This window comes from Acinonyx jubatus, chromosome B3, assembly GCF_027475565.1.
Source record: "Acinonyx jubatus isolate Ajub_Pintada_27869175 chromosome B3, VMU_Ajub_asm_v1.0, whole genome shotgun sequence".
In the NCBI taxonomy this organism is placed as follows: domain Eukaryota; kingdom Metazoa; phylum Chordata; class Mammalia; order Carnivora; family Felidae; genus Acinonyx; species Acinonyx jubatus.
Window position 1 is genome coordinate 107,554,546 of NC_069386.1, and position 27,579 is coordinate 107,582,124.

General features: G+C 42.6%; 1 protein-coding gene, 1 long non-coding RNA gene and 1 pseudogene across 2 annotated transcripts in view; 1 reads left to right on the forward strand and 2 right to left on the reverse strand.

The window, feature by feature from the left end:
• Nucleotides 1-2,326: 2,326 nt before the first annotated feature.
• GPHB5 (glycoprotein hormone subunit beta 5) lies at nt 2,327-10,272 on the reverse strand. The gene is made up of 2 exons (XM_053224533.1): nt 7,904-10,272; nt 2,327-3,088 (listed from the first exon to the last, which is right to left on the reverse strand). Exons 1-2 carry the CDS (start codon nt 8,105-8,107, stop codon nt 2,900-2,902), a joined length of 393 nt encoding a protein of 130 aa, XP_053080508.1. The 5' UTR covers nt 8,108-10,272; the 3' UTR covers nt 2,327-2,899.
• LOC106971298 (60S ribosomal protein L21-like) lies at nt 4,163-4,658 on the forward strand (annotated as a pseudogene).
• A 2,028-nt stretch (nt 10,273-12,300) lies between the features above and the next one.
• LOC113601333 (uncharacterized) overlaps nt 12,301-27,579 on the reverse strand; it is a 38,397-nt gene continuing 23,118 nt past the window's right edge. Inside the window, exons 4-5 of the long non-coding RNA XR_008299450.1 lie at nt 19,088-19,248; nt 12,301-14,631 (exon numbers count right to left, since the gene is read on the reverse strand). This is a non-coding gene — a long non-coding RNA (uncharacterized LOC113601333). The remainder of the gene's footprint in view (nt 14,632-19,087; nt 19,249-27,579) is intronic.

Below are 27,579 nucleotides of genomic sequence, written 5' to 3' on the forward strand. Positions count from 1 at the left end.
AGTATTTGAGGAAGGCAGGTATTATCATATAAAACATCTTCTGTGGATGGAGTCTCGGCAAGGGGAAGCTGATCTCTCGCAAGGAGGAGTGGGCCCCTTCTGTAAGGGAACCTCAAGCTCATCCACTAATTGTCCCCATTCCAGGTCTTCCTGTCCCACTCCTTCCCTAGGAGGACCTTGACTTAAGGATAGAAGACGGCTGGGGATCCAGACTTTTCTTTTTTCTTTTCTTTATTTATTCATTTTTAGAGATCGAGAAAGGAAGCAGAGGGGAAGGGCAGAGGGAGAGACAGAGAGAGAATCTCCACCCTCAGCACAGAGCCTCACGTGGGGCTCCATTCCACGCCCCTGGAATCATGACTGAGCTGAAATCAAGAGTCAGATGCTCAACCAACTAAGCCGCCCACATGCCCCAAGCCTTTTTAATAATTCAGCTGCTCTCCGGCTTAGGTCTGAGGCCTGCTGTTCAGCACAGTCTGTCCTTCAGCTCCAGGAGAAGAGGGTGGCTTCAAATGTGGCTTTTACACCATCCCCTGAGTGCTTCGATTGTACTTAACAACTAACTAATCCCACAGTCCTGACAATTATCATTGTTCCCACATCTCTCCAATGTTAAAGATATTGATTAGCCAGTACATACCTTTCCATATGTATCCCGTCCCAATTCATCACAAGGAGTCTTAGTAACTGTGATGCAACAGATGCCTTATGACTCTCACAGCCAACAATACTGCCTGTGGCATCTTGGCTAAGCACCCCAGAAGATAGCTATGCTGGACTTCACCCATCAGCCCCCTCAGACCCACTCTCCGCTCTTATTCAACTTCCTACCCAGGTTGAATATTTATGGACCGAATCAACGAGCTCCCGTGCTCTCCTCCTTCCCATGTACTTCAGCAGAAGATCAGGGCACAGAGCAGAGTGAGACTGGGTATCTTCTCCCCCACCTCCCTCCCTACCAGGCCTTGATTCCGGACCAGCTGGGTCCTAAGAAAGGAAGGTCACAGCTCTCTCTGGGGTCTGATGGTCACTTCCTCTTCTTCTCCTTCAGCCTAGGGATGTTCATTGCTTCTAAACAAGCATTCAGAGTGTTTTATCACCCCTTGTTGGTTTCCTTAACTCTGCCAGCACATTTATAAATAGCGACTCCATTCACTTGTCCTCAGTGTCTGGCTACAGTGTATCACTCGTTTCCTGCCTGGCCCCTTACTCATGCTGTAGTCACTTCTCAAATTGTGGCAAACCCTTACTGCTTCTGCCCTTTTTCCCTAAGTTTCTTTAAGAAGCCGCCGTTTCTGTCAGAAAATTCTGAGGGAAGTTCTTAGGGATGGGTTGAAAACACTCGTGAGGTGTCACCCAGGGTTACTCCCAATCGCCACCCACTGTCCGGTCGAGATCCCAGGCTCCCCACTACTTTTTGTGTTAGAGTGTTTTGCCTAACAACAGATCTGCACTAAGGACTGGGGTGGACTTTGCTCCTGTTCTTTGTTCCCAGGTGTTCACCTCAGCATCCCAGTCCTTGACCGTCAACCCCAACAGTCACATTTCTGTTTTCATGAGGACTTTTCCAATTCCTCTCTCAAGGGGGGCTCCTGGCTCCCAGCTCGGATATGCCAAGGATGTGAGTCCAGATGGAGCCACCTTGGGACTTACCATATCCAGTCATTTGTCTGTGTCTCTTACTAAACGTGACATTCTAAATTCGTTTTGAATGTGCTTGCTATTGCTATTCCAAGTCTATTAAAGACTAAAAAGACTTTTTTGAAAGTTTTCATGAATCCAAAAGACAAAGAACATGCTTTATTGGCATTAACACAGATTTTCCTGGCGTGTTGTGAAAAAAGGAACAGAGTTCATTTCAACCCTCAAAATGTCGGAATTAAAGACACTTGCACAATACCAGAGTTTAAAAAAAAAAGTCACAGAGAATCAGCTGCTGTAAGATTTTAGCACAAGGCCTAGATGATCACGGACTTTCCCCCAAGCTAGCAATGCAGTTTTACCCCTATAAACATGCAAAATTTCCAAATTTAAAAAATTACAACTTAAATTTAAAATATGCTAAATGGGAAAGAATATTTGTGATTAATCATTTTGGCCATAGCTTTGGGAGAGCATCCCATGAGTCTAAAACCAGAGTTTAGTTCTGTACATTTTTAAACCTAAGTGATGGACCCAGTTCACATTTTCTCCTGAGTGTTGTTTCATTTTTGTTTTTGTTTTTATCACAAAGGGGCCTCTTCATTAAGGAGGAGCTTCAAGAATTTTGCTCGGGAAAAGAATCACCCAGAACCAAACACGTTTCAATTTGAGCTACTATTGCCCTCCTCTTTTTAATCTGAGCACTTTTTAACCTGAGATAAGTGCTCAGTTAAAGGAAGGAGGGAGTATTTTCTCTAAGGAAGCTTGCAATTGGATTTTCTTTGGGGGCTTGAGGACAAAGCCTTGGTTTTATTAATATCTGGCCCTTTGATCCTAAATCTAGTTGAAGACCAATTGTTAAATAAGAGATGGGAATTTAAAGACTTTCTAGACCCATTTCCTAATTACTCCCACTGCCCTCAAACTATTGGCGTATTATAAATCCAGATTGGAGGAGGATTGTGGTATATACAAATTATGTTCTGAGATTCAAGGCAAAGATAAATTAATTTGCAAGTGTGTGAACCAGAGAAATTATTTCAGCGAAAACACAAATGTTGTTTTGGATTTTTAGCATCAGTATGCTGCCTCTGGGCCTTAGGCCAGAGTTGGGCCTAAGGGAGATGGATAACCTCCTCCACAGGTGGTCAGAATTAAACAGTCCTTGAATCCAGGGGGTATAGCTGCTCAGGCTGCCCGTGCACCTGGGTCCGTGAAGCTCAAAGCTGCCAGCTGTGTTCTGTAGGCCACGCCAGCTTCAGATGGTCTCGCACTCCGTGGTGGCAGTGGAACAGGCCCCGCAGTCGCAGCGGACAGCCACGGGGTAGGTGTAGAAGGGGTCCACTCCAGGGGCGCAGTTGGGCAGCTTGACCGTCACCTGTCTGGTCTCGTTGTAGGTACAGACTCGATGATGGGCTTCAATGTAGGGGGGTTCCAGAATGGGCTTCTATCCTCACGGGTAGAAAACAGGGAACCCATTAGAACATGCCATCTTGTTTCTTGTCCTCCGTACCATTAATCACTTTCAGAAATTAACTCGTTAGTCACTTGTTTACTTGTGAATCTGTCTCTTCCCAACAGAAAGCAAATTCCTGAGAGCAGCAACCTGCTTTCTGTACCATATCCTGAGCTCCCAAAGAGCGCATGGCACATAGCAAGTGCTCAATAAATATTTAGCAAATGAATAATCCTGATCATTGCAAAAGTCTTCTGACTGGTCTCTCTTCTACCATCACCCCCTACGGTCAATTTACAGCACAGCAGCCCCAAGTGATTCTTTCAAAATGTAAGTCAGATTCCTCTCTCTTCTCTGCTCAAAGCCCCAATGATTTCCCATCTCACTCAGAGTAAGAGTCAAAGACGTTCAGCCTCAAGACCCTCCATCATCTTCCCCACCCCTGCACCCCCTGCTAAGTCTCCGGCCACCCTGTCTTGCTGGCTTCCTCACTCTGCTCCAGCCACAGTATCTCCTGATTGTCCCCCAGATCCACCAAGAACAGCAGCGCCCCAGAGTCTTTGGCCTGCTATTCCCAGTGCCCAGAACATCCTTTCCTGACCATCTTACTTATAATCGCAACACCCCACCTCCACACCCTGCCACTTCCCACCATCTTCCTGCTTTTTCTTCTGCATAGCACCTGTCAGTACCACAGGACATATTACATTATTTTATTAATTTGTGTTGTATTTTTCCCACTCTAAAAAGCAAATTCCATCAGGACAGGGATTTTTGCCCATTTTACTCACTGCTGCGCCTCTACTACTCAGAGTAGTATCTGTCACCCAGGAGGTTCTCGATAACTATTTGTTGATTTAATGACAGAAAACAGCAAGGCAGCTTCTGGAATGCCCTGTGCGCTGTTCTGATAATCAAAGGATTCACTTCCTGCCTTCAACTCTCGTAAATCTTGAATTCAAAGATAATTTCATGAAGAGCATATAGATCAGGAAATCGGCACAAAGTAGTAGTTAAAATCCCAAACCCTGTAGCGGAACCCCCGTCTTCCAATAATTCACCAAAATGACCACCACGAAGGGGAAGAGAAGAGGTACCCGCTATGTGTTCTCTAGGCCTTTTAGGAGACATGGAGTTGCTTTGGCCACCTGCATGCAAATCTACAAGAAAGGTGATATTGTGGACATCAAGGGAATGGGCGCTATTCAAAACAGAGTGCCTCACAAATGTTAACTATGCCAAGACTGGCAGAGTCTACGGTGTCACCCAGCAAACTCTTGGCATTGTTGTAAGCAAACAAGTTAAGGGCAATATTCTCGCCAAGAAAATTAATGTACGTATTGAGCATGTTAAGCACTCAAATTGCTGAGACAGCTTCCTGAAGTGCGTGAAGGAAAATGATCAGAAACAGAAGGAAGCCAAAGAGAAAGGTCCTTGGGTCCAGCTGAAGCGCCAGCCTGCTCTGCCCAGAGTAGCACGCCTTGTGAGAACCAGTGGGAAGGAGCCTGAGCTGCTGGGGCCCATTCCCTATGAATTCATGGCCATGAGTGTTGATAAATAAATAAATAACCAAAAGACCATGTAAAAAAAAAAACAATCTCAAATACTGCGGTCAGACCCTTGACTTTGAGCCCCTGTTCTTCCACTTGCTGAAGACCTTGGAAAGTCCACTTGACTTCTTGAAGCCTCAGATTCCTCCTCTGTGAAACAAAATCTCTACTTCACAGCCATGTTGTGGAGATACAGTAGGATGACATGCACACCGCACAAGGCCCAGCACCAAGTAAGTGCTCAGTAAATGTAATCTATTGTTCTTATCAGGGTAGTTGCAAGGATAAGGAAGTAACAATAAAAATAACAACTTACAAGCTTTCAAAAACCAACGCCTTCACCTGTATTGGGTAAATAAAATATGTTAAACGGAGGCTCCGGATGAACTTCTTACGTGACTGTCGCGGGAATAATGGCTCTGCCTTTGACAAGGACTTCCATCCGATATCACTGCCTCCTCCTACTTTTCAGGTAGCATTTTACCCTCCTCAGTTTGCTGCACGTCCTCTTACCCTCAGTAATTTGGAATCTCAAGCAGGCGTGCCAGGTAAAATCTAAGACACTCAGTAATATCTGAATGTCAAATAAACAAAAAAAATTTTAGTATAAAGAATGGCTCTACTCATTGCATGGGTAATAAGATGCCTACAGATGCCTTATGACTCTCACAGCCAACAACCCTGCCTGTGGCATCTTGGTTAAGCACCCCAGAAGATAGCTATGCTGGACTTCACCCATGAGCTCCCTCAGACCCACTCTCTGCTCTTACTCAACCTCCTACCCAGGTTGAATATTTATGGACCGAATCAACGAGCTCCCGTGCTCCCTTCCTTCCCATGTGCTTCAGCAGAAGATCGGGGCACGGAGCACAGTGAGACTGGGGTAATTTCTTCCCTCCCCTCCCTCCCTGCCAGGCCTCGATTTGGGACCAGCTGGGTCCCAAAAAACAATTGCTGTTTATGTGACACTCACATTTAAGTGAAATCATGTTTGGTTTGACTTGGTTTTTGATAAATCGGGCAACCCTAACCCCAGGCCATGAACAAAGGCTCTTTTCAGCAATAGTTCCACCTTTGAAGTAAATCCAGCTGCTTTGCTGTCACAGACATCCTCATTTTCAGACATGCTCTCCAGTTACCAAAAATAAGCACTTTATATCTCAGAAACTTTTAGATTACTGGGAAAATAAATCTTGGCCTCTTATCTTAAATTTTCTATACATAACCTCCCGGTACCTAGTACAGTAAGGGCATAAATAAAAGCTGGCTAACATTAAGGAGAATCTTGTTGTCTAAAGGTCTTGGTGCTTCTATTTCTCCAGTGAGGAGACAGTCCCTGACCTCCTGCGGGTGACGAGGATCCAAGTAAAGACATTCATCAATTTTTAAAGAGAAGCGAAAACGAGCTGAGTTGAAGGAAACAAGGTTTGAAATGTAGGCCCAGAGAGAGTTCCAAAGACCAGAGAGATGAACTTTGAGTGGGGATAGGCATGGCCAGGCCGAGCCCTGAGTATGAGAAGATGCCAACCGCCCCCCGCCCCCCACCCCCGCCCAAGTAAGTTTGATGTCAAGTCATAGCCACAGTATCCTTAGCAATTGAATTTTTATTTGGCTCTTAAGTCTCAAGCCCCTGGATGATGCAAAAATAAAGCTAATTAGGTGGAGTCATTTTATGTAATTTGGAAATTTTGTCACCAGGACCCAATCCGTTTATGGGGCCATAATTGTATCTAAGTGACAGCAGGTTGCTCTTTGAGTCCCTGAATGGATGGCTGTTTTTTCCAATGGCAGTGTCCTCTCATGGTGTTCACAGACTTCTAAGTTGGCATCAATTAGGTTAAAAGATGTATGACTCCAGGGGCACCTGGCTGGCTCAGTTGGAAGAGTATCCAACTCTTGATCTCAGGGTCATGAGTTCAAGCCCCATGTCTGGTATAGAGATTACTTAAGAAAATAAATAAACTTTAAAAAAAAAAAGTGTATGCCTCCAGATAGAGGTCAATCCCACATAATTCAACAAATATTTATTGAAGGTCTCTTTCATACGTGACACTGCAACAAGGGCTGGCAAAGGCAAAGGAATGAAACTCCGCTCTCAAAAAACTTAGAACCTAGCATTGTGTGGTGGGGGAAAGAATAAGGCAACAGGTGAACACAAGTCAGGGGTGGCCAGCAACTCAGAAAACCTCTGGGGAAGGAGTTGGCACTGGACGCAAACATCAAAGAATTTATTTCATAATGACAGACATGAGAAGGGACATGAGAAAAAGACCAAAAGTGAGATTTCATGAGGGGTGCTTAATAACCCTTTTCAAACTCAGTCTGACAAGACCAGGGCTCGGAATATGTACAGACCCCAGGAAAATGGGCAGACTTCATATTGCTGAAGACCTCGGAAGTTGGTTTTGGAATTTGCAGTAGTGGGGAGTCATCTAAGGTTTCTGAGCCAGGGTGATGGTTTTTGAATCAGAGCTTGTGCTTAGTAACCAAGCCAGGCCTCAGTAGAAAGAGTCAACAGTCACTCTGGGGTATGATGGGATAGGGTGCTAAATGGGCCTCTTTTCTGCTCACCTGGCAAACATCTCCTCATCTCAGCCCAATAGGGTTCGAACTTTGTCCAAGATTTGTATCCTCATTTTTAATGCACTGCCTCTTAAAAGGCTGGGTATCATTGAATACAAAGGGACTTCGTGGATCTGTGGATGATAATCCCTGAGGTCCCTAAAAATTGCAATGGGGAGTTGGGGCAGGGCAGGGCTGTGCATGAGCCACTGAGGGAAGAATTGAGGACCTGCCCTCACCTGCTAGATAGTTCAAGGCCTGCCTCTTGGTGACTGGCTGGCCGTATCACAGGTAGAGGAATATAGAGAAGTGTGGGTTACATGCTTGAACCAAGGATTTATCCCTAACTTTCTACTGACTGTCTATGTAACTTTGCAGTCATTTACTCCTTGAATTTCTCCTGCCATCTGTAAAATGGATAGAATAATAGCACATCATAACCCCCTAAAGATGATTCCCAAATATACGACACTGTGTAAAATAAAAATATTAATTTTATCAGTGCTTTGTTACAGGGGCAAGATCATGCTTCTTTCAGATTACTTTTGGAGAATGCCAAATAATTGTTATTTTAAAGAAATTCCGCAGAAATGCCCCCACTCTACCTCATTTTGTTTAAAAAGTGAACACTTAGGATTCAACCCAGGTGGCCGACCCTGAAGGCTTTGCTACCTGGGCTTGTCTTGAGACTCACCTCCCAGGTCTCACAGCGGCCCCAGCAGGCATCCGTAGTGATCCGAAGGCCCCTGCAGCCAGGCTTTTTGGCCAGGAAAGTAAACTCCCTCACGGCACAGCCCACAAAGGTGAGCAGGTTCCCACTGGACGTGCTGAGAACACAGCTGCAGCCAGCTAGGAGGAAGAGGGCCATGGGGCCGAGGAAAAGGTATGCCAGCTTCATGGCGTTCCTTCAGAGAGGGAAAGGGAAGAGAGTTTATTAACAGAGCCAGCGTTCTTCCAGGGGGCGACCAATGATATGATGGTCATTGTCAAAGGCACCTTGCTCTTAGCATTTCGGAAGAAATGAGCCAAGTATGTGTAAACGCCCACAGACTCCCAACACAGTGCCCGAATTTTCTTCTCCCTGACTCCAGTATGGTTTCCATGGACTCCTTGTGCTCATTAGACACCCAAACCTCCCAGGGCATCCTCAGGCTTTTCCTTGTTGCAACCCAACTGCTGGACTTAACTTATGTGTTCAAGAAGTTTGTTCCAATGGTCTCTTCAAAATAAATTCAAAATATGAGTCACACCAAAAGTAATGCATACCCTAACATAACACATGAAATTATTTATGCTCAGATCTAGGGTACTTGGTGCCCTGTCACCTACCTACACAAAATTACACTTTCAGTGTCGTGGCTGGAAAATCGGAGGGGCGTAGATAAATGAAAACTGTATGCCCCAGATGTATGGTTACTAACCCAACCCACCATAAAACATGGGTATGCACAAGATATTATGAAACCTGGCACCTGACTTGGCGACATCATAAAAATGTATCGTATTAGCTACCAATTGCCTCTGCTCTATGCCTCCCCTGTAATAGGCACCCGGTTGTGATTCGGTTTAAACCTACATATTGGAAAGCATTAGAAGTGTTTAAAACATAATCCCAATTTACTGTCAGGTCTATTCTTTCTGGGTCTTGGTCACTTTCTGTGCTTTTCCGGGAGCCAGAATCATTCCCTTCACGCTTGGCCCGCTGGACAGAGCCTACCTGGATGTTAAAGTAAGAGTGGACACTGCATTTATGGAACATCCTCAATTTGTTGTTGCTTAAAATCATTCATTATTGCTGCAAAGTTATTTACTTTGAAATCTGATCTCTCGGTCTGATGCACTTCTACTGATCCACTTCTGATCTGTCACCTTAGCAGGGTTCTTCAGACTTCCCTTCTGGTGGAATGAAGTTACAAATATGGAGAAGCACTTACCTGATCTTGCTGGAGCTAACTCCTTTTAAGGTTCACACTTGCACCCAAGATTCCTGAAAATCACGATGAGTGATAGAAGATTGCTCTGGGTAAATGTCTCTACCCTCTGTCACTGGGCTGCTTGACTGCTCAAATATATAGGAAGGGTCTTGTCAATCAAAACAAAAGAGAGGCAGATCCCTACAGGAACCACTAAACACATCAAAGCCTTGGGATATAAAGCCAGTCTCTATTTTCCAAAACTGATTAACTTACAGGGTGTTGTTTTGTTTCTTAACATCACCTGCTGAAACAGAAAGTTACCTTGGTGGGTGACATAATCCTAGGGAAACAGTCAAAAGTAGTTCACCTGGTTCTCAGGGGAACAAATGCACTGGGGCAAGATGGATTAATTTCCCTTCACGGGCACCACAGCTTTTCCTTCGAAGCAGGAGTCAGTTACTAGCAGCTGACAGCAAACGCTTTCCCTTAATTCACAGAACATTTCAATACATTGAAAATAACAAAACGATAATTCTTCCTGGAAAGAACACAGGATCACTAACTGAAAGGGTGGAAATCAAAAGGACGAAACCTTTTGAAAGTCTTAAAATCAGTTAAGTATTAGATAATATTAACACTTTAAAATGAGTCATATAAAAAAAAGTTTGAATGTTTGATGTGATTACCTTCTGGCATGGGAATTAAAGATGATTTTTCATTTCTTTCATATAGTTTTCAGCATATTTCGCATTTTCTACATTGGGCAGCTTTTATAACAGAAAATCAATTAATATTGATACTTCAGGAATTAAAATAAACCAATAAGTATACATTTGTGCTGCATGTAATGATATTGAATGGTGTCCTAATAGAAATATTTCATTAGATTTCTGGCTCTGGAAAGTCTAAGAATGAAAGAGTATTCTTTATGAGCATGGGATGCAATTTCTGTTCCAATCTACAACAGTAGCATACAAATGGATTAAAAACCTTGTTGGTCATGGCATTATTCTGGGTGCTCTAAAAAATAAATGAAGCAGACATCATCCCTGCCCTTAGGAGTTTACATATCACAGCAAATAATGACATAGCCAGAGACATATAAGAAGCACATTAAACAAATAATACTAAATAAAGAAGTTTTTTAAAAAAAAGAATTCTTATTTTCTGCAAAGAAAAGTGTTCTTTAAATACAAACTACTCATTCAGAGCCTGACTTTTTTTCAAAACATGTAACTACCCTCAGTGAATCCATCACTATACCATCAATATACCTATCTCTAGAGTCAGATTATTATGTGTTTAATCGAAAATTGAACTGGGCTCAGAATAAAGGGCTTTCTTCAGCCCTTCAGCCTGTGAGTAGCATAACCAGAACTGGGGTACTGTGGGACAGACTGCTTACCCGGTGCGATCTTCTTTTTTTTTTTTTTTAATGTTTATTTATTTTTGAGAGAGAGAGACAGAGCGTGAACAGGGGAGGGGCAGAGAGAGAGGGACACACAGCATCTGAAGCAGGCTCCAGGCTCTGAGCTGTCAGCACAGAGCCCAACGCGGGGCTCGAACTCACGAGCTGCACGATCATGAACCGAGTCGAAGTCGGACGCTCAACCAACTGAGCCACCCGGGCGCCCCCGGGTGTGATCTTCTTAACCTGCTGGGCCTAGAGTTCGCCAATGGTGAGTTGCCATCCTGAGCCATGTTTCCAAAGAGGACTCTTCAACCCTTATTGATTAGACTTGAGACATACATAGTTCCATCTGCAATGTCACAAGAGAAGGACAACAAAGAGACACCAAGAGCACCTTTCTTTCACAATCTCCAATTTCCTCATAGTATAGAGCTGTGCATCCCACCTACCTCCCCATCAGCATCAGCCTAATAAGAATTACAGTTTATAGTCACTGAGCACCTACTGTGTACCAGGATCCTTGGAATCTGCTGTGTTCTCACATATGTTATCTCTCAGCCTTACAATAATTCCGTAAATCAGTGATTCTTTTCTCCCTTTTCCTTTGGGAGAAGTAGAGGCTCAGTTATTTTGTCATCTGCTCCTCTCCAAAGCCTTCGACAGCACTGGGGATGGTAAATAAGCTTGTTTCATCTCTACAACCAAGTGTCAGAAGGTGCTGCCTGGGACACTGTGTCAAGAAGACGTCCGAATGGTCACAGTGCGGAGGGCAGAGGCTCATCACCTTCTTCACGGGTATGGGAAAGGGGAATGACGTCTGGATGCCACTTTTTTGCAATCCTTGCACTAGGCCACACCACTTGCCTCTCTACAAGCAGAGCGAGAGGTTGCTCTGGGATTTTAAAGGCTACGCAAGGCTCTAATACCTACAGACTATCTTGGTGCCATAGTCTGGGCATATGCCACCTTCTCTTCTACCTCTGTTGACACTTACACCGTTGATGTCACTCTCTTGAGGTAGCAAACAAAGATGTAACTTGATGTCTCCAGGCACAGGCCCTGGAGAGCCTTTTCTTATCTTGCTTTATTTTCAACTTCATATGGATTCATTGTCACCTTGGAGGATAAGTGACGAGAAACAGCTTCACTGGGGACAAGGAGAGGGGAGAAGGGGCGTAGATGAGCAATCGTCTTGAGGTCTGGGGAGGCAGGACAACAGAGGAGGAATGAGCTGAGTGCCTTAAGGAGGAGACTAAGCAACCGAGGCCTGGCCCATGGAGACAGCCCCAAACGGGGAGTGTCTGGGGGTGGGCAGTGTATGCAGGAGATGAAGACATTACGAGAGCCTGGCAACTCTCTTCCCTGGCTCAGGCATGCTGCCTCTCAGTGGTACAGCTTCCTAGCTGGCTTGGGCAGATCCCTTCCCTCAGCCTTAATTTCCTCATCTGTAACATGATGGGGTTGAACCCTATGACTCATAAGGTCCTTCCTAACGCCAAGGTAACACCTAACATCTAATTTTTTTTTTAATTTTTTTTTTTAACGTTTATTTATTTTTGAGACACAGAGAGACAGAGCATGAACAGGGGAGGGGCAGAGAGAGAGGGAGACACAGAATCTGAAACAGGCTCCAGACTCTGAGCTGTCAGCACAGAGCCCGACGCGGGGCTCAAACTCACGGAGTGTGAGATCATGACCTGAGCCGAAGTCAGACACTCAACCGACCGAGCCACCCAGGCGCCCCCACCTAACACTAATTTAAAGTGTTCTGTGAACAGAACAAGCTGAGGGCAAGTCAGACGGAAAACCCAAAGTGTCCTATTACAATAAAGTCGTCCAGATTTGTACACAAATCTTGACTCTGACGCTTGCCAACTTGTGATCTTGGACAAGTCTCGTCACCCCCGGGGTCTCAGCCCTCTACAAAACAGAAAATGCCTCCTTCATAGGCTTCATGTGACGATTCTACAAAATGACACCTATAAATTGCTCATCTCAGTGCTTTTTACATGATAAGCAGGCGACAAATGTTGCTTCTCTTTCTTTCCCGTCATTATTGTGTGTACTTCTAAGAAATAAGAAGCTGCCAATAAGAAATTATACGACGCCAATCGGTGTTACACATACCCTGACCTCAAAGGTACTAAATGTGGAAAAAAGGAAAAAAGTGTAAGTCTGAGAATAGAAAAAGCAGTCGTTGGGGACTATGAGAGCCCACCAGCATCTGAAACCAGGAGACATGGGGTGGCACCAAAATTGCTTCCCCGGCCAGCCTATGGTGTTTTGATGTGACGCTAAAATTAACAACACGTTTTTCAGTAGGAAAAAAGTCTGCAGGGTAAGATTTAGTTTTTTAAGGTCCAAATCTCACACTTTGGGGGTACACTCTTTTTACCATGTTTCTAAAATTCAGTATATGGATAAATCTTCATAAAGACTCCCAAACCATTTCAGTTCTGACCAGGAACAGAGTCAAATTAGCCAAGTCATCCAACGTGTACTGAATACCCACTCTGTTCCACAGCTACTCAGTGAGGGCCAACAGGCACAGAGTTGTTGGCTGTATAACTTCCGATGATCTCTTAAGAGTTGAGATGTGCGTGCTCTGATACATTTTTCCTCATTGTCCTCTCAGAATACACAATGCTCTAACCAAGGGTCAAATCGATTAGCATTATGCCTCCTGTGGATGAATTAAAAAGCCACAAATGAAGCTATGTGTTTCAAGGAATTAATAGAATTAATGATTTTCTGCAAACAGATACAAGAGAGGTCAGCCTTAGATTTTACAAAGTTGTATGTTGCTTTTAATGTCCCTTATTCAGAGGGGGGAAAATCTGGGTTTATAAATGAAGACAAATGGTGACGTCTTGGAAGAAATTAATTTTATTGAAAAGATATTTCTTCCTTTCAAAGTACTGGGTATTTGGGACAGCTCTTCTTTTTATTGACTTAGATAATATTTGCCCTAGATGATGGTGCAGTTGCTATGGTAACTTTTTTTTTTTTTAACGAGACTAAAAATAATGAAGCCTGTGTCTGATTTACTAGGACAAGTCAAGCCTTTCTCCACAACTGTCTGAAAGAAGTAGCTGTCAGTTGTCACAGATTTATTTCAGATTAAGGGGCACATGGTTTAGGCGCTGAAGTGGAATGTTTTTATTTCCGCCTGACTCTTCCACTTTTGAAGGTCATAGCTTTGCCTGGCATGGCAGACACATGCCTAATAGAGAGGAACGGAGAAGAGCTTAATGAGTCACAAAGAAGCATTCTTTATTTCAAGTGCATCCTGTATTCTCATTGGAATGAGTCCACAAAGCGGCTGGGTCCCCAAATCCTGCATTTGTAATTTCCTAGGCAGTTGCACAGACAAGGCCAAGGCTGTTGTTAGCTCAGCTTCGAAGCAACAGCACCTCATTTGTTAGTTGTTGGCTTGGTTCCAGAAAAAGATCCCTAGGACATGGCCCCAGAGTGTGCGCGTGTGCCTTTGTGTGCCCGTGCTTGGGCTTGAGTGACGGCGCAGGGCAAAGGGAGGATGGGGCCAGAGAAGAGAAGAGCTGCTCTACTCTCTAGAATATTCATTGCATAATGTAGCACATAGTTAGTAAGCAACTACTCTGTGCTGGGCACTATCCAGCCCTGGAGCTACCGGACTCATTAAAAAAAAATGATGCTGGGAGGTCTGGAAGTGGAATAGCTAACAACTTAAGGGAAGGATAGATTTCTCTCCTCCTGGCCTTTCTTTATCTTTTCTTTCTTCCTTTCTTCTGCCCTTCCATATTTTTTATTGAGTATCACCATATGTCACACAAATGCTGAGTATATGTGATGCAAATCCAAGAGCTAAGAACCTGTCCTCAAAAGTCAATACTCCAGTGAAAATGATAAATAAACCAACACACAGATGACCCAGAAATTGCTCTCTTGGGCATTTATCCCAGAGAAATGGAGATTTATCTTCACACAGAAATCTGTACAAATGTTCGCAGCAACTTTCTTCATGATATCTGCAAACTGGAAACAACTCAGGTGTCCTTCAGCGGTGAGTAGTTAAATGAACTGTGGCACGTCCATTCCACAGGATACCGCTCGACCCTAAAGGGAACAAACACATGACAACTTGCATGAATCTCTGGAAAATCAAGCTGAGCGAAAAGAAGTCAATCCCAAAAACTTCCATATTGTATAATTCCATTTACATAGCATTCTGGAAATCACAAAATTATAGAAATGGGGAAGAGATTAATGGTTTCCAGGAGACTCAGGGAAGGGGGGAAGTGCGTGTCGTTACAAAGGGTCAACATTGTAGGATTTTTCTGATGATGGAAATGTTCTATCTCTTGACTGTGGTCGTGGATAGAAGATCAAAACGTAACAAAGTTGCGGAGAACGAAATATACACATATACACAAACACAAGTAAAACTGGTTAAGTCTAAATAAGGTGGATGACTATGTCAATGTCAGTACCCTGGTTGTGATATTGTACTCCAGTTTTAAGTATAAAACACCTTGCAGGAAACTGAATAAAAGGCACGCAGAATTTCTCTGTATCATGTCTTACAACCGCATATGAATCTACAATGATCTCAAAACCAAAAGTTTGATTGAAAAATAAATAAATAAAATAAATACAAATAAATCAACATTTCATTTAGGGGGTAGGCAAAATGGGGGAAGGTGGTCAACAGGTACAAACTTCCAGTTATAAGATAAATAAGTTCTGGGGATGCACTCTCCAGCATAGTGACTATAGTTAACAATACTGTATCGTATCGTTGAAAGTTGCTAACAGAGTAGACCTTAAAAGTTCTCATCACAAGAAAAAAATGTGTTACTATGTGTGGTGATGGATGTTAACAAAATTTAATGTGGTAATCATTTTATAATATATACATACATCAAATCATTATATTATATACCTAAAACTAATACAATGCTATATCAATTATATATCAATTTTTTAATGAAAAAAAGAATTACTCTGCATTAAGAAAAGCAAAACAAAGAAGTTCATTTTTAAGTATTACTGTTAAGAAATTGAATTAAAACAACTAGAGGCAAGGGCACCTGGGTGGCTCAGTCAGTTAAGCGTCTGCCGTCGGCTCAGGTCATGATCTCACTGTTCCTGAGTTTGAGCCCCGCATCAGGCATCAGGCTTTTTGCTCACAGCTCAGACCCTGGAGCCTGCTTCAGATTCTGTGTCTCCCTCTCTCTCTGCCCATCCCCTGCGTGCTGTCTGTCTGTCTCTCTCTCTCTCTCTCTCTCAAATAAACATTTAAAAAAGAATTAAAAACAAATAGGAGCCAAGTCTGTGTTTTAGAAAGATCCCATGGGCTTAGTGAAGAGATAGACTGGAGTTGAGACACTGGCTGGGGAGGCTGCTGTGGTGATCCAGGTGAGCACTTTGTTCACAACTTCAAATGTTGGAAGTCCTTTGGGTTAAGTCCTATGTGCAAGGCGGGGGTGTCCACTAAAGTGCCAGAAATAAGATTGTATTTAACCCAATATCCAAAATTTCTGCATTTCAACATGTAATCAATATCAACATCACTAATGGAATATTGTACGCTCTTTTTACATCCTTTTTTTCTTATACGAAGACTTTGGAGTCTGATTTGTATTGATACATACTGGCTGCACATCTCAGTTCACATCTGTCACATTTCAAGGGCTCAAGAACTTCCTGTAGTGGCTCCCATGTTGGACAGCACAAGTCTAAATCACAGACGTGCTACACGGTGGCAAGGAGTAATTATCTGAACTCTTAGACTCTTTCCATGTGTCACATCTATTACTTCTCACGACAACGATAATGCTATGAAGTATTTTTATCTACTCTTTATGAGAAACAAACTGAGGTCAAAAGAAGTTAAAAATAAAAAAAAGTGACCATGGCCTTCCAGGTGCTCAGTGATGAAGCTAAGATTCAAGTTCGCTGGGGTACCTGGGTGGCACTGTCGGTTAAGCGTCTGACCCTTGATCTCTGCTCAGGTCATGATCTCACAGTTCACTGATGGCGTGGAGTCTGCTTGGAATTCTGTCTCTCCTCTCTGCTCCTCCCTGGCTTGTGCTCACTCTCTCTCAAAGTAAATAAACTTAAAAAAATTTTTTTTGAAGATTCAAACTCAGCTGAGTTTTACTATATCCAGCTGCTTTAGCCACATTGTTATGCTGTTCCAGTGAGAAACCTTCTTACAGTGAGGGGATCCTTAGCTCAATCTTCTAGAAATACCTGAACTCTCACCAGCTGAGCCTGTGTGGCTGATGCATGTGAAATTTCAAAACTTAAAGCAGTAAAGAGTATATAAAAAAAAAGGTGAGTGGGGGAGTGAAATTTATGAAAATGCTTATTTTTTCAGATTTCTGATCTGCTGGGCCTAATTACATGATTTGAGAGTCTCAGTATTTTCTTACCTAACATTGCTGAAGAGCCTACATCAAAATAAATTACAGAGAGATATCTCTCCTAAGTAGAGGCGGCCCTGACATTTATTGAGTGATGAAGCCACAAGGGTAATCAGGTCCAGAGAAGGGAAACTTACATAATCGAGGGGATAGAGGAATTTCATAATAAATAGGTTTGGGTGGGGAGGTAATCAGAAGATTTTTAAGAGCTGAGCAAAGCAAAGCTCTCAAACCCATGATTCTAAGTTAACAAGTCATGGGTAAAAAGCAAACTAGTCCCAGAGCATAAAGCTTAAACGGACTGAATATTAATAACCATTTAATACTATTCCTTGGTTTCCTCACTATCTACATGACCTCTTTATCAGGATGTCACAGAAACGAACACTCCAACCTCATTATGTCCCAAACAAAGTTGTTTGGGTGTTTTTTTCTCCAGGTTCTTTCCACCCCCCACCCTTCATCTGGCATTTTCCATCTCTGGAATGAAACCCCTCGAGATTCTTTCGAGGCTCTTTCCTGTCCCAAACCCTGCCACTCCCCACCACATACAACCACAGGATTCTGTCAGTACTGTTAGCTTGCCTCCAACCCTTACTAGATGCTCAGCTACAAGCACCTACTCTAACTCTCAGGTCCACTCCTACATCGGCAACGCTTGCACACAGTAGGCAATAAACACTGAAGTAAATGAGTAAATGGCTGAATGATTGTGGAAAATGCCAGATGCCACTTCTTCCCACTTTCCCCCAACTCAAAACTTTACCAGTCTCCATGAAAGTTTGGCAAATATTTCCAGAACAGCAAATAGTCAATCCAACAAGAGTTGCCTTCCCACATGTAAATAAGAAGGCAGTGGGTCAGTGCACATCTCCCCCACCATCTTCTTTCTGATCCCAGGACACTAACCCTGGTGGCTTCCACCCCCACCCCACCCCCTGCCACCTGCTCCCATGTTGATAGATTCCTCCATGTGAGTGGTCAGTCAGGGCATACATATGCTTCTTGGCACTTCTTGGCACTTCTTGGCACCTCGGTCTGGTTGGTTGGGTTTCATGACTCACTTCAATTACTTGGAAGCGAAAAAACAGTTCCCCTTTTTGCAGCGTGGAATATCTCATCAAAGAAATGTGGGGAGTGTGGAAATTAGATTTGACGGGCAGCCAGCTCTCTGCTTCCCTACTTCTGCTCTTCCATAGCTCTCTTTGAAAAAAGGAGTTCAGGCTTTTCTGACAGCCTGATGGGCAATGACATAATTTTAATAATCCACTCCTCTTTGGGCAAAATTAAAGAAAAAGACTTCACAATGAAATGACTGTGCCTCAAAGATGGAGTCGCTAGATTCATCCTTTTGGCATTGTTCATGTCCAGCGCTCTGGAAACAAGATGCGTATTTCAGGCATGCCTAACACTGTCGTTAATGCTTCACTTTCTGAACTGCCTTGAAGGTTGATGAGGCCTAAGGCAGACTGAGCCAGAAGCGGGAAGCTTTAAGAAGTACTGTCAGAATCCACACACACATACACACATACACCCAATTCAGTTCTGTTCCTCACGTAAAATTATGGATCTAATTCCTCAACTTAAAGAATTACAAAACCTTTTTATTTTTGGACTCTAGTCTAATCTTTTTCTTCCAATGCTATGATCAGGGTTTGTTGGGGAGAGGGGGTGCTCATCTCCCATTCCCACTTTCCCATAGTGGGCAAGAGAGAAGAGTATGCCTAGGACACTTCAGGCTCCCTCTCTCTACTCCACACTCCCGCCATGAATCTCTTATCTGATCGGTTGGTGTGACTGGGGAATAAACATGGTGACTCAACACCATGGACATTCCAAGTTCAGGTAGATTTACCAGTTAGGATGGTTTGGGCTGCAAGTAACAAGTACAAACCATTGAAGGTGGCATAAACATACTTAAGTTTAAGGAAGAAGAAGTCCAGAATCAGGGGGAAGGGATTGGTGTGGCTGCCCAACAATGTCATCAAGGACCCAGGTGTTTTGCACTTTTCTGATCTGCCATCTGAGCGTGCCGACATGCCTCCCCTTATGACCTGCTCCAGCTCCAAACTGAGTGCCCTTAGGTAACAGTGTCCAAAGACAAAAAATAATAATAAATAAAGGAAATAAGGAGAGGAAAGTACCTGTCACAAGCATTTCTCTTTTAAGAGAGGAAAGGCCTTACAGAAGTTTCCTGCTGATTTCCTCTTTAATCACATTGGCCAGAATCAGGACACATAATCAGAGCTATAAGGAGGTCTGGGAACGGAAGTGCTTTCGGCATCTACGTGGAAACCCAGCTCTGCTGGCAAAGGAGAAAAGTGAGGAATATTTGTAGCGGAAATCATCACCAGTGCCTGTCAAATGTATTGATATTCAGAGCTAAGGCCATTTGCCTACATATCAAGTTGTATTCTCCAATTTAAATTCATTCGGTAAGAAAGCCAATATTTTTACCTCCTCCTGTCAGATTCCCGTGTCTTATTTTTCTATTAGTTCCAAGCTCAGAGCAAGGAGAGGGTCATGGTTACTCATCACCCCCAAACCCTGACGCGACTGCCAGAAGCATTGTTGACTCTGGGAAAATCAACCACCACCATCCCTTTGGACCTCAGCTTCTTGGTCTGGAAAGCAAGGGGGTTAGATGAGTGCATCTCCAAAGCCCCTTCCAGCCCTGAAAGTCTCTGGTTCTAAGCCTGTGCATTTAGATGTCTCCAAGCAGTGAATTAAATCATAAGTAGCCTAAGAAATATTATGAAAAGAAGAAATTTGACTCACATTGACTCACATTAGCCTTAGGGAATGAAAACTTGTAAATAATGATGAACTTTAAAGCCAGTGTCAGTTTAATAATAAAAAGAACTTGTGACCATGCCCCAGGCATGGTACTGAGAGTTGCCACATAATGGGTTTACAAGAGTTTAGGAAAATCACTGCTCCTTTGAAAGGGGCGCCTCGTAAGGCAAACAGAATGACAAGGCACTAAAAATGGATCTCTCCTCATCTCTGTATCAGAATAACCTCTAATGTCTACAGGGTAGAGCCCCAAAACCCTGACAAGTTTTACAAAAGGTCCTTTCCAGACTATCACCATTCTACATCCACACATACCCAATACAAATAACAACAGCTAATATTTTAGAAGTCTTACTCCGGCTCAATATATACAAAGCACCTTACATTTAGTTGTCTCTTTTAACCCTTACCACAAGAATATTGTTATTGTTAGATCATCTTCATTTTACATATGAATGAACTGCGTACCCAAGGTCACAGAGCTGAAGGTGGTCGAGCCAGAATTTGAATTTAGGCAGCCTGTGTCCAGAGCCCATGCCCTTAACCATTGTTATATTTCTCTGACCATATTTAAATATTTCTTTAAATTTTTGTTTACGTTTCTATTTCTGCACTAATACATAAGAGCCATTTTCTCTTCATTCCCTAGTTTTATATCTGACAGCTAGTAGATGCTACCATAAATATTGAAAGAATGCATGCATGAATGAATGACTTCCTGGGCAGACTTTTCAGTCTTCTGCAAACACACTCTATTATACCACCTTGACCTAGCTTATACGGCTCCTTCTGTCCAGGAGACTCCTACTCTTCCTTCAGGAATATCTTGAAATGTCATACCCTTGCTGTGTAGTTCCCATTCATCTTCCAAAGAGAAAAACAGATTGGAAAACAAGTCACATAAGAAGGAACTAGAATCAGAGTGGCATATGACTTACTTATTAACCAGGGTCAACTACAACAGCTCCTAAGTCTCAATGACTCACGATAAAACGAGGTACAAACTTCCAGGTATAAAATAAATAAGTCTCAGGAAGCCTGGGTGGCTCAGTCGGTTAAGGATCCGACTTCGACCAAGGTCATGATCTCACAGTTCGTGGGTTCAAGCCCCGCGTCGGGCTCTGTGCTGACAGCTCAGAGCCTGGAGCCTGCTTTGGATTCTGTGTCTCTCCCTCTCTCTGCCCTTCCCCCGCTCATGCTCTGTCTCTCAAAAATAAATAAATGTTAAAAAAAAAGTTAAAAAGATAAATAAGTAAGTCTTGGAAATGAGAAGTACAGCATAGGCAACATAGTCAATAGTACTATAATAACATTGTATGATGACAGATGGTGACTATACTTACATCACAGTGAGCATTAAATAATGATAGAACTATTGAATCACTACGTTGTACGCCTGAAACTAATATAACGTTGTAGGTTAACTATACTTCAATCAATCAATCAATCAATCAATATCACAGCAGAAGCAGAGGGCAGGGTTCTTCAATCATGAAGGGGCAGAGAACCCATCTGATGATGTCACCATCTTCATGATGTGGCTTACAGAACGCCCTGCAAGGGGAAGAGAGAGCCACCAAGACTGTGCAAGCCTAAAGTGGGTATTTGTCAAATACTTCCTAAGTATTTGTCACCTATCAATCTTACCTGTCTTATTCCATAATTCATCTGTTTGGGGTTTTTTTTATTAAGTTAGGCAACATTTGTCCATTTCTTGGCTCTCTTGATGCTATCCATGCTTCCAAAAGTTAACTAACAATGGTTCTAGTGTCAGCTCTAGAAGACTGATTTGAATATTATTTACTTGTTCCTAAATACTTGACCACACTTTTGAATGTGTGGGGTATCAGCCGCCTCTTCAACAACATTCACCCTGCAATCATCTATTGAACATCATTCTAGGTATGGGTGCATAGAAATGAAAAAATATAGTCAGAGTTATTGTATTGAGGAGCTCTTAGTCTAAAGGAATACCCTGAAAATTAATCCAATAATTTCATCAGTGATAAGGGCTTTGGTAGACATGAAGACTATGGGTTAAGAAAGACACTTGAGGCATCCTCAAGGAGGAAGGAAGGCCTTCCTGGGATGAAGCATCCTTTGAGCTTGTGAGCATGTGAAGGACTTAGGAGTGAACATGTTGAGAGAAAGGAAAGGGACACTCTGGGTAGAGGAAAGAGTATGAAAAAGTTCAGAAGTTAGAACTCAGAAGAGTCAGGGAATGAAAAGTCATTTGGGCATAGGAAGGAGTGATGGGAGAGGGAGGGCATATTCAGAGAAGAGCAAGGATATGTTCTGCTGGGCAGACATTGGAGGATTTTGTTCAGGGGATTGATGTGATTAGATAGGAGTTTCCAATAGATCTTGCTGACCCAGAGAACTTAAGTGGGTATATGTAAGGGAAGGAGGGAGAGATTGGAGAAAGCAGACCCTGAGAAGACATGAGACCATTGAGGTAATGAGGGAGGATATCCTGAGAGTGTGGACTAAGACATGGAAGTGTGGATAAAAGAGAAGAGAGAGCAATTGAAATCTATTTGGGAGGTTAACCCAACCAGATCTATTTATAAAGGATGAAGGAGGGGAGGCATCTCAGATGGTACAAGTGTCTGACTTTGCTGGGTCAATAGGTGGTGGTACCACTGGCCAGCAGGGGACTCTGTTCCCACAGAGGTTTGGGGTCACATGAATTCACTTGGTCTTGATTTTGAAATATCCCCCAGACTTTTGAGTAGAGATGTCTACTCACAGGTAAACACGGAGATCTGCCATCCAGAGAAAAGTCTAGGCAAGACAGAAAACATTTGAGTGATCTGCACACAGGGGTGGTGAAAGCCCTTGGGGATGAATGAGATCTCCCAGGAAAGACGTGTAGTAAAGAAAAGGGACAAGAAGTCAAATAAGGAGGCTCGTGGCTCACTTGGACCAAAGTGCTTATCTCCTCAGGATTCCCATAGCACCTTGACCTAAATTCCTTCATTTTTATGTCCACATACTTTTTTTCCCTGAATTAGGCACAATCAACTTGAAGGTAGGGACAAACTCTTATTTGATTTAGAATCCCTAGGGTTAAGTACACAACAACATATTCAATAAATGTTTATTAAACATGATTGTATATAGTTCCATATAGTTTATGGAAGAGACAAAAAATAGGAAGTCTGGTATGCTTCAAATTCAGGAAAACATGAGGCTTTAGCATGTCATTCAAAATGAATTTTTTTAAAGACTATTTATGTATTTTGAGATAAAGAAAGAGAGAGCACACGCACACATGCATGGGACACAAAGAGACAGACAGAGACAGAGACAGAATCCCAAGCACGCTCTGCACCGTCAGTGCAGAGCCCAATGTGGGGCTCAAACTCACGAACCATGATATCATAACCGGAGCTAAAATCAAGAGTCAGATGCTTAACTGACTGATCCACTTAACCAACTGATTTTTTTTAATGTTTACTTATTTTTGAGAGAGAGACAGAGTGTGAGAAGGGGAGGGGCAGAGATAGAGGGAGACAGAATCTGAAGCAGGTTCCACGCTCTGAGCTGTCAGCACAGAGCCCGACATGGGGCTCGAACTCAACGAACCCCGAGATCATGACCTGAGCCAAAGTCAAACGCTTAACCTATTGAGCCACCCAAGCGTCCCAGCCAACTGAATTTTAATCTAAGAACACACCTCTACTCTCTGCCCCTCATTCTCTTTACCCACTTCAGAACAAAAATGTGGTTCTATTCTCTACCATTTGCTTCCTTTCCTCACCCTTTTTCTGGCTTCCCTGAGCTCACTTTTAAAACTAAATTTAGGGGTGCCTAGGTAGCTCAGTTGGTTCAGTGTCCAACTTCAGCTCAAGTCATGACCTCTCAGTTCGTGAGTTTGAGCTCTGCATCAGGCCCTGTGCCAACAGCTCAGAGCCTGGAGCCTACTTCGGATTCTGTGTCTCCCTCTCTCTCTGCCCCTCACGCTCTGTCTCTCACAAATGAATAAACATTAAAAAATTTTAAACTAAATTTAAAAACCACAGAAATAATTCCGATTGGCTTCTGCTCTCAGTTAACCATCATCTGAGCCCCTAGTGGGCAGGATTAGATCTGGAGACACTATGTGGAATTGTGTGTAACAATTCCAGCTCAAGGTAAAGTACGTGAGGCTTTTTAATCAGAACCTCTCCCTGGGACAGTTTACTGACACTGGAAATTCGTCATGGTTACAAAGTGCTTTGATCTCACAAAAATAAGAGGTCTTCTTTGCTGAAGTGGTAAGTAGTGTTTTGTTTTATACAGATTAACCAGGGAAGAACCACAAGTTCAGTGTCAAAGAGCCAAGATTTTTTTCCCCCTCCCTGAGCCAGTTGCCAGCCCATTTAGAAGATAATGATTTGTGTTTACAGTCACTAAATTAGCAAGTTTGAAAGACAGTAAAGAGAGAAGGCATTGTGTCTTCGAAAAGAGGCCACCAGTGGCAGGTTCCTGCTCCATCTGCCTGTAGAAGTCTTCATGTTCCTCAGCCGCTGTGTCCTGCTTGGTAACTAACTAAGCAAATGCAAGTTAAGACTTTGTGCTGGGCATATTGTAAACGAAAAAGCAAAACAAATAAAAACAAAAAGGTGACAAGGTTAGGGGACAAGGTTCGAGTTCTGGCTTTGGCTTCGGTTAGTACAGTGCAGCCAAGAGCCAAGACGAGGGGCCCAGACTAAACTCAGAAGCTCAGGACTAACTCTCACTGCACCGTGAAACCTCAGCAACTAAGTCAACTCCAGAATCTCAATAGGAGGGTCAACTTTTAATGGAAAGTGCGCTCACTCTCCCACCTCTGAGACCAGAATCGGGAAGTTGATGATGCCATTTCATACCTAATAGCAGAAGAAAATATGTATATATATAAAACACCCAATACTGATAAGAATGCTGTGCAAATGGATTCTGGAGACCGCATAAAATGGCTCAAACCTTTGGAAAACACTTTGTCCATATGTCTCAAAGTCTTTGAAAGTTTTCTACTCTCCTATTCCTGGGAATTTGTCCTAAGGGGAAAAAAAATTCTAAAATATGAATAAAACTTATCAAATATGCATTTATTGCAGCATTATTTTACAAAAATAGCAACAAGAGATATTCTACTCACACAGGACAGGGAAGTATTAAAATATGGTCCATCCACATAATGGAATGATATTTATCAGTTAAAATTATTGCACAACAGAATAATATTTGTCAATTAAAATTATTACAAAATGGAATGAGATTTATCAATTAAAATTATTACAAATACGGTAGAATGTAGAAAAGCATTTATAATATGGTTGATGGAAAAAAATCAGAATGCAAAAATATATGGCATAACTACATCTGTTAAACAGTTATGCAAGCCTATGGACAAAAACTGGATAATCATACAAATAATTTATTGAGGTGAGTAGATTGTGCCAATTGTAAAAACTGAATGATTTCAAATCTTCAAGGAGAGAAAATTCTGACACTATTTAAACAATCCCAGAGAGAGGGGGAAAAAAAATGCCCCAATTCTTTTTATAAAAGCACTAATCCTAAAACCAGAACAAGAGAGCACCAGAAAAGAAAGCTATAATCTTATTTCTCTTATGAACACCGATGTAAAAATGTTAAATGAAATATTAGCAAATTGACTCCAACAATATATTAAACAAATAATATACTACAGCCAAGTTGCCATTCTCAAAATGCAAGGATGATTCAGTAACAGGAAGTCTGTTCATATAACTCTCCACATTATTAGGTCAAAGGAGGAAAAACGCATGATATCATTTCGGTGGAGGCTGCCAAAGCATGTGATAAAATGAACACTATTATTCTTGATTTAAAGTAGTATTTAAATTCTTAGTAAAATAGGAAAATAGGTACTTTCTCAATATCATATGTATATTCCCATGTGTATATAGTTATTCCCCTATATATATAGCTATTGGTTATTCAGAACTATAAAAATGCAGCAACAGTTAGTTGATCTGATGAGTTCCTTGAAGACTAAGTGAGTGTAACCACCTTTCCAAGGCTCAAAGGCAAGCCTTGGTACCACAGTGGCCTGCTGTTTGCAGATTGCAGCTTTGGGTCCAAGTTACTTTACTCTGTAACCGTTAGGATGCCTTGAGCTGCAAATAACCCCCATTCTCAGTATTCTCCAATAGCTTCCCATCACATAGACAGGGGACTCCAAGTCCCTCCTACAGCCTCTAGGAACTCACTCTAGTGTTCTCACCACTGCCTCCCTCTTACCACCAAGCTCCATCTCACTCGGCTGTAGGTTTTTCTCTAAAGCACACCAAGCACTTTCCTGCCTTGGGAACTTGGAAGTTGCTATTCCTCCTGCCTGGAAAGTTCTTTCTTCAAATGTTTTAATGGCTGGCTCCCTCACTTTGTTCACTTCCCTGCCCAAATGGCATGCCTCACAGACACCTGACCGCCCAACAATACTCCTTATCTCATACTCTGCTTGGCTACCTGACATCATATTACATATTCATGTGGTATTTTCTCTCCTACCAGAAAGGACATTTCATGAGGGTAGGCACTTTGACCATATCGTTCACTGCTGCACAGCCCGTACCTAGGACAGTACCTCACACCTAACAGCTGCTACGTAGAAATACATTAAATGTGTTGCTAAAGCAAAAGAAGCTCTGACTCGTACAGATTTAAACAGTTAAGGAATTTATTATCTCACGAGGCTAGATGCCCAAGGCTTTCTCTCTCTTTCTCTGCAATTCTCTGGGTTCTCCCCTTTTTTGAATGTCGTCTTTGTCCTCATATGGAGGCTGCCCTCAGGGTCACAAGATGGCTGCTCTAGCAACTGGAGCCATGTGCTTTCTCTTTCCTGTCCATTTGAGAGAAAACAAGACTCTCCCCCTGTGTTAGTCAGAATTCTTTCAAGATGACACGTAAAATTAACCATCACACTCCTATCAGAGAATAAAAGTCATTCCCTTCAGTCTGATTGAGCCTCCTTATTACAACCAATCCCTGAAAAGGAGGCACGAATTCCAAGTTTGGCTCATGTGAATTAGGACCTGCTGCTGGAGAAGAGCTGAGTCAGCCTCCACTGCCTCCCATGGGAATGAGGAAGGAGTGGATGAATGCTTGTCCTAGAGAGAAAACCAGCTGGGAGTGCGACAATCTCTGACTTCAGGGAACTCCTCAAGCCCCTGGAACCCTCTCTAGAGTAACTGGCCTCTAGGGATCTTAAAACATGATCGTTTCCTTGGGATATTTCTTGAGCTAAATACCCCTCTTAGATCAGGGAGCTGCCTCAAAAATTTTCCTCCCAGAAGAGCCTGAGCCCTGGGAGAAAGGGAACCAAATACATGCCTTTTGTAGGAGGGAAAAGGAGATGGAAACAGCAATGCAAACCACATTTCACGGGAGAGCATTTCTTGCAAATCGGTATCAAAACGTGAAGCATACACAAAAATACAATATTCTTCCACAGTAATTAAAGGTCATTTAATTCACATTCAGACAAAGTGAATAGAGACAGCAATTCGGCACAGGAGAAAATATTTTGTCAGCAAAATGGGCAATCCTGTGAATTACTGAGAACGTATCACCAGCCAGATACCCTGAACTGGTAAACAAATAGTTTGACTAAAAAACTGCTCGGGGCACAGCTCTTGCATCAGGGTGATTTACCAGGGAATAGAGCCACAAGGAGACATGGAAAATCATCTTAAGTATTGTCTGTCCTTTTGATCAATATTACAATATCCTATGTCACCTGCTGCAAAAGCACAAACTGACTTCTAATATATCACCCCTGAAAGATATTTGATCATTTTATTACACTGTGACTCCTTCACTGAGAAGCTTT

Bases quoted from the DNA above. Each gene is read 5' to 3' on its own strand.
- GPHB5 (XM_053224533.1), bottom strand. From the start codon at position 8,107: ATGAAGCTGGCATACCTTTTCCTCGGCCCCATGGCCCTCTTCCTCCTA. The intron at 3,089-7,903 runs GTGAGTCTCAAG...CCGTGAGGATAG, and splicing joins GCCGCTGTGAGACCTGGGAG to AAGCCCATTCTGGAACCCCC.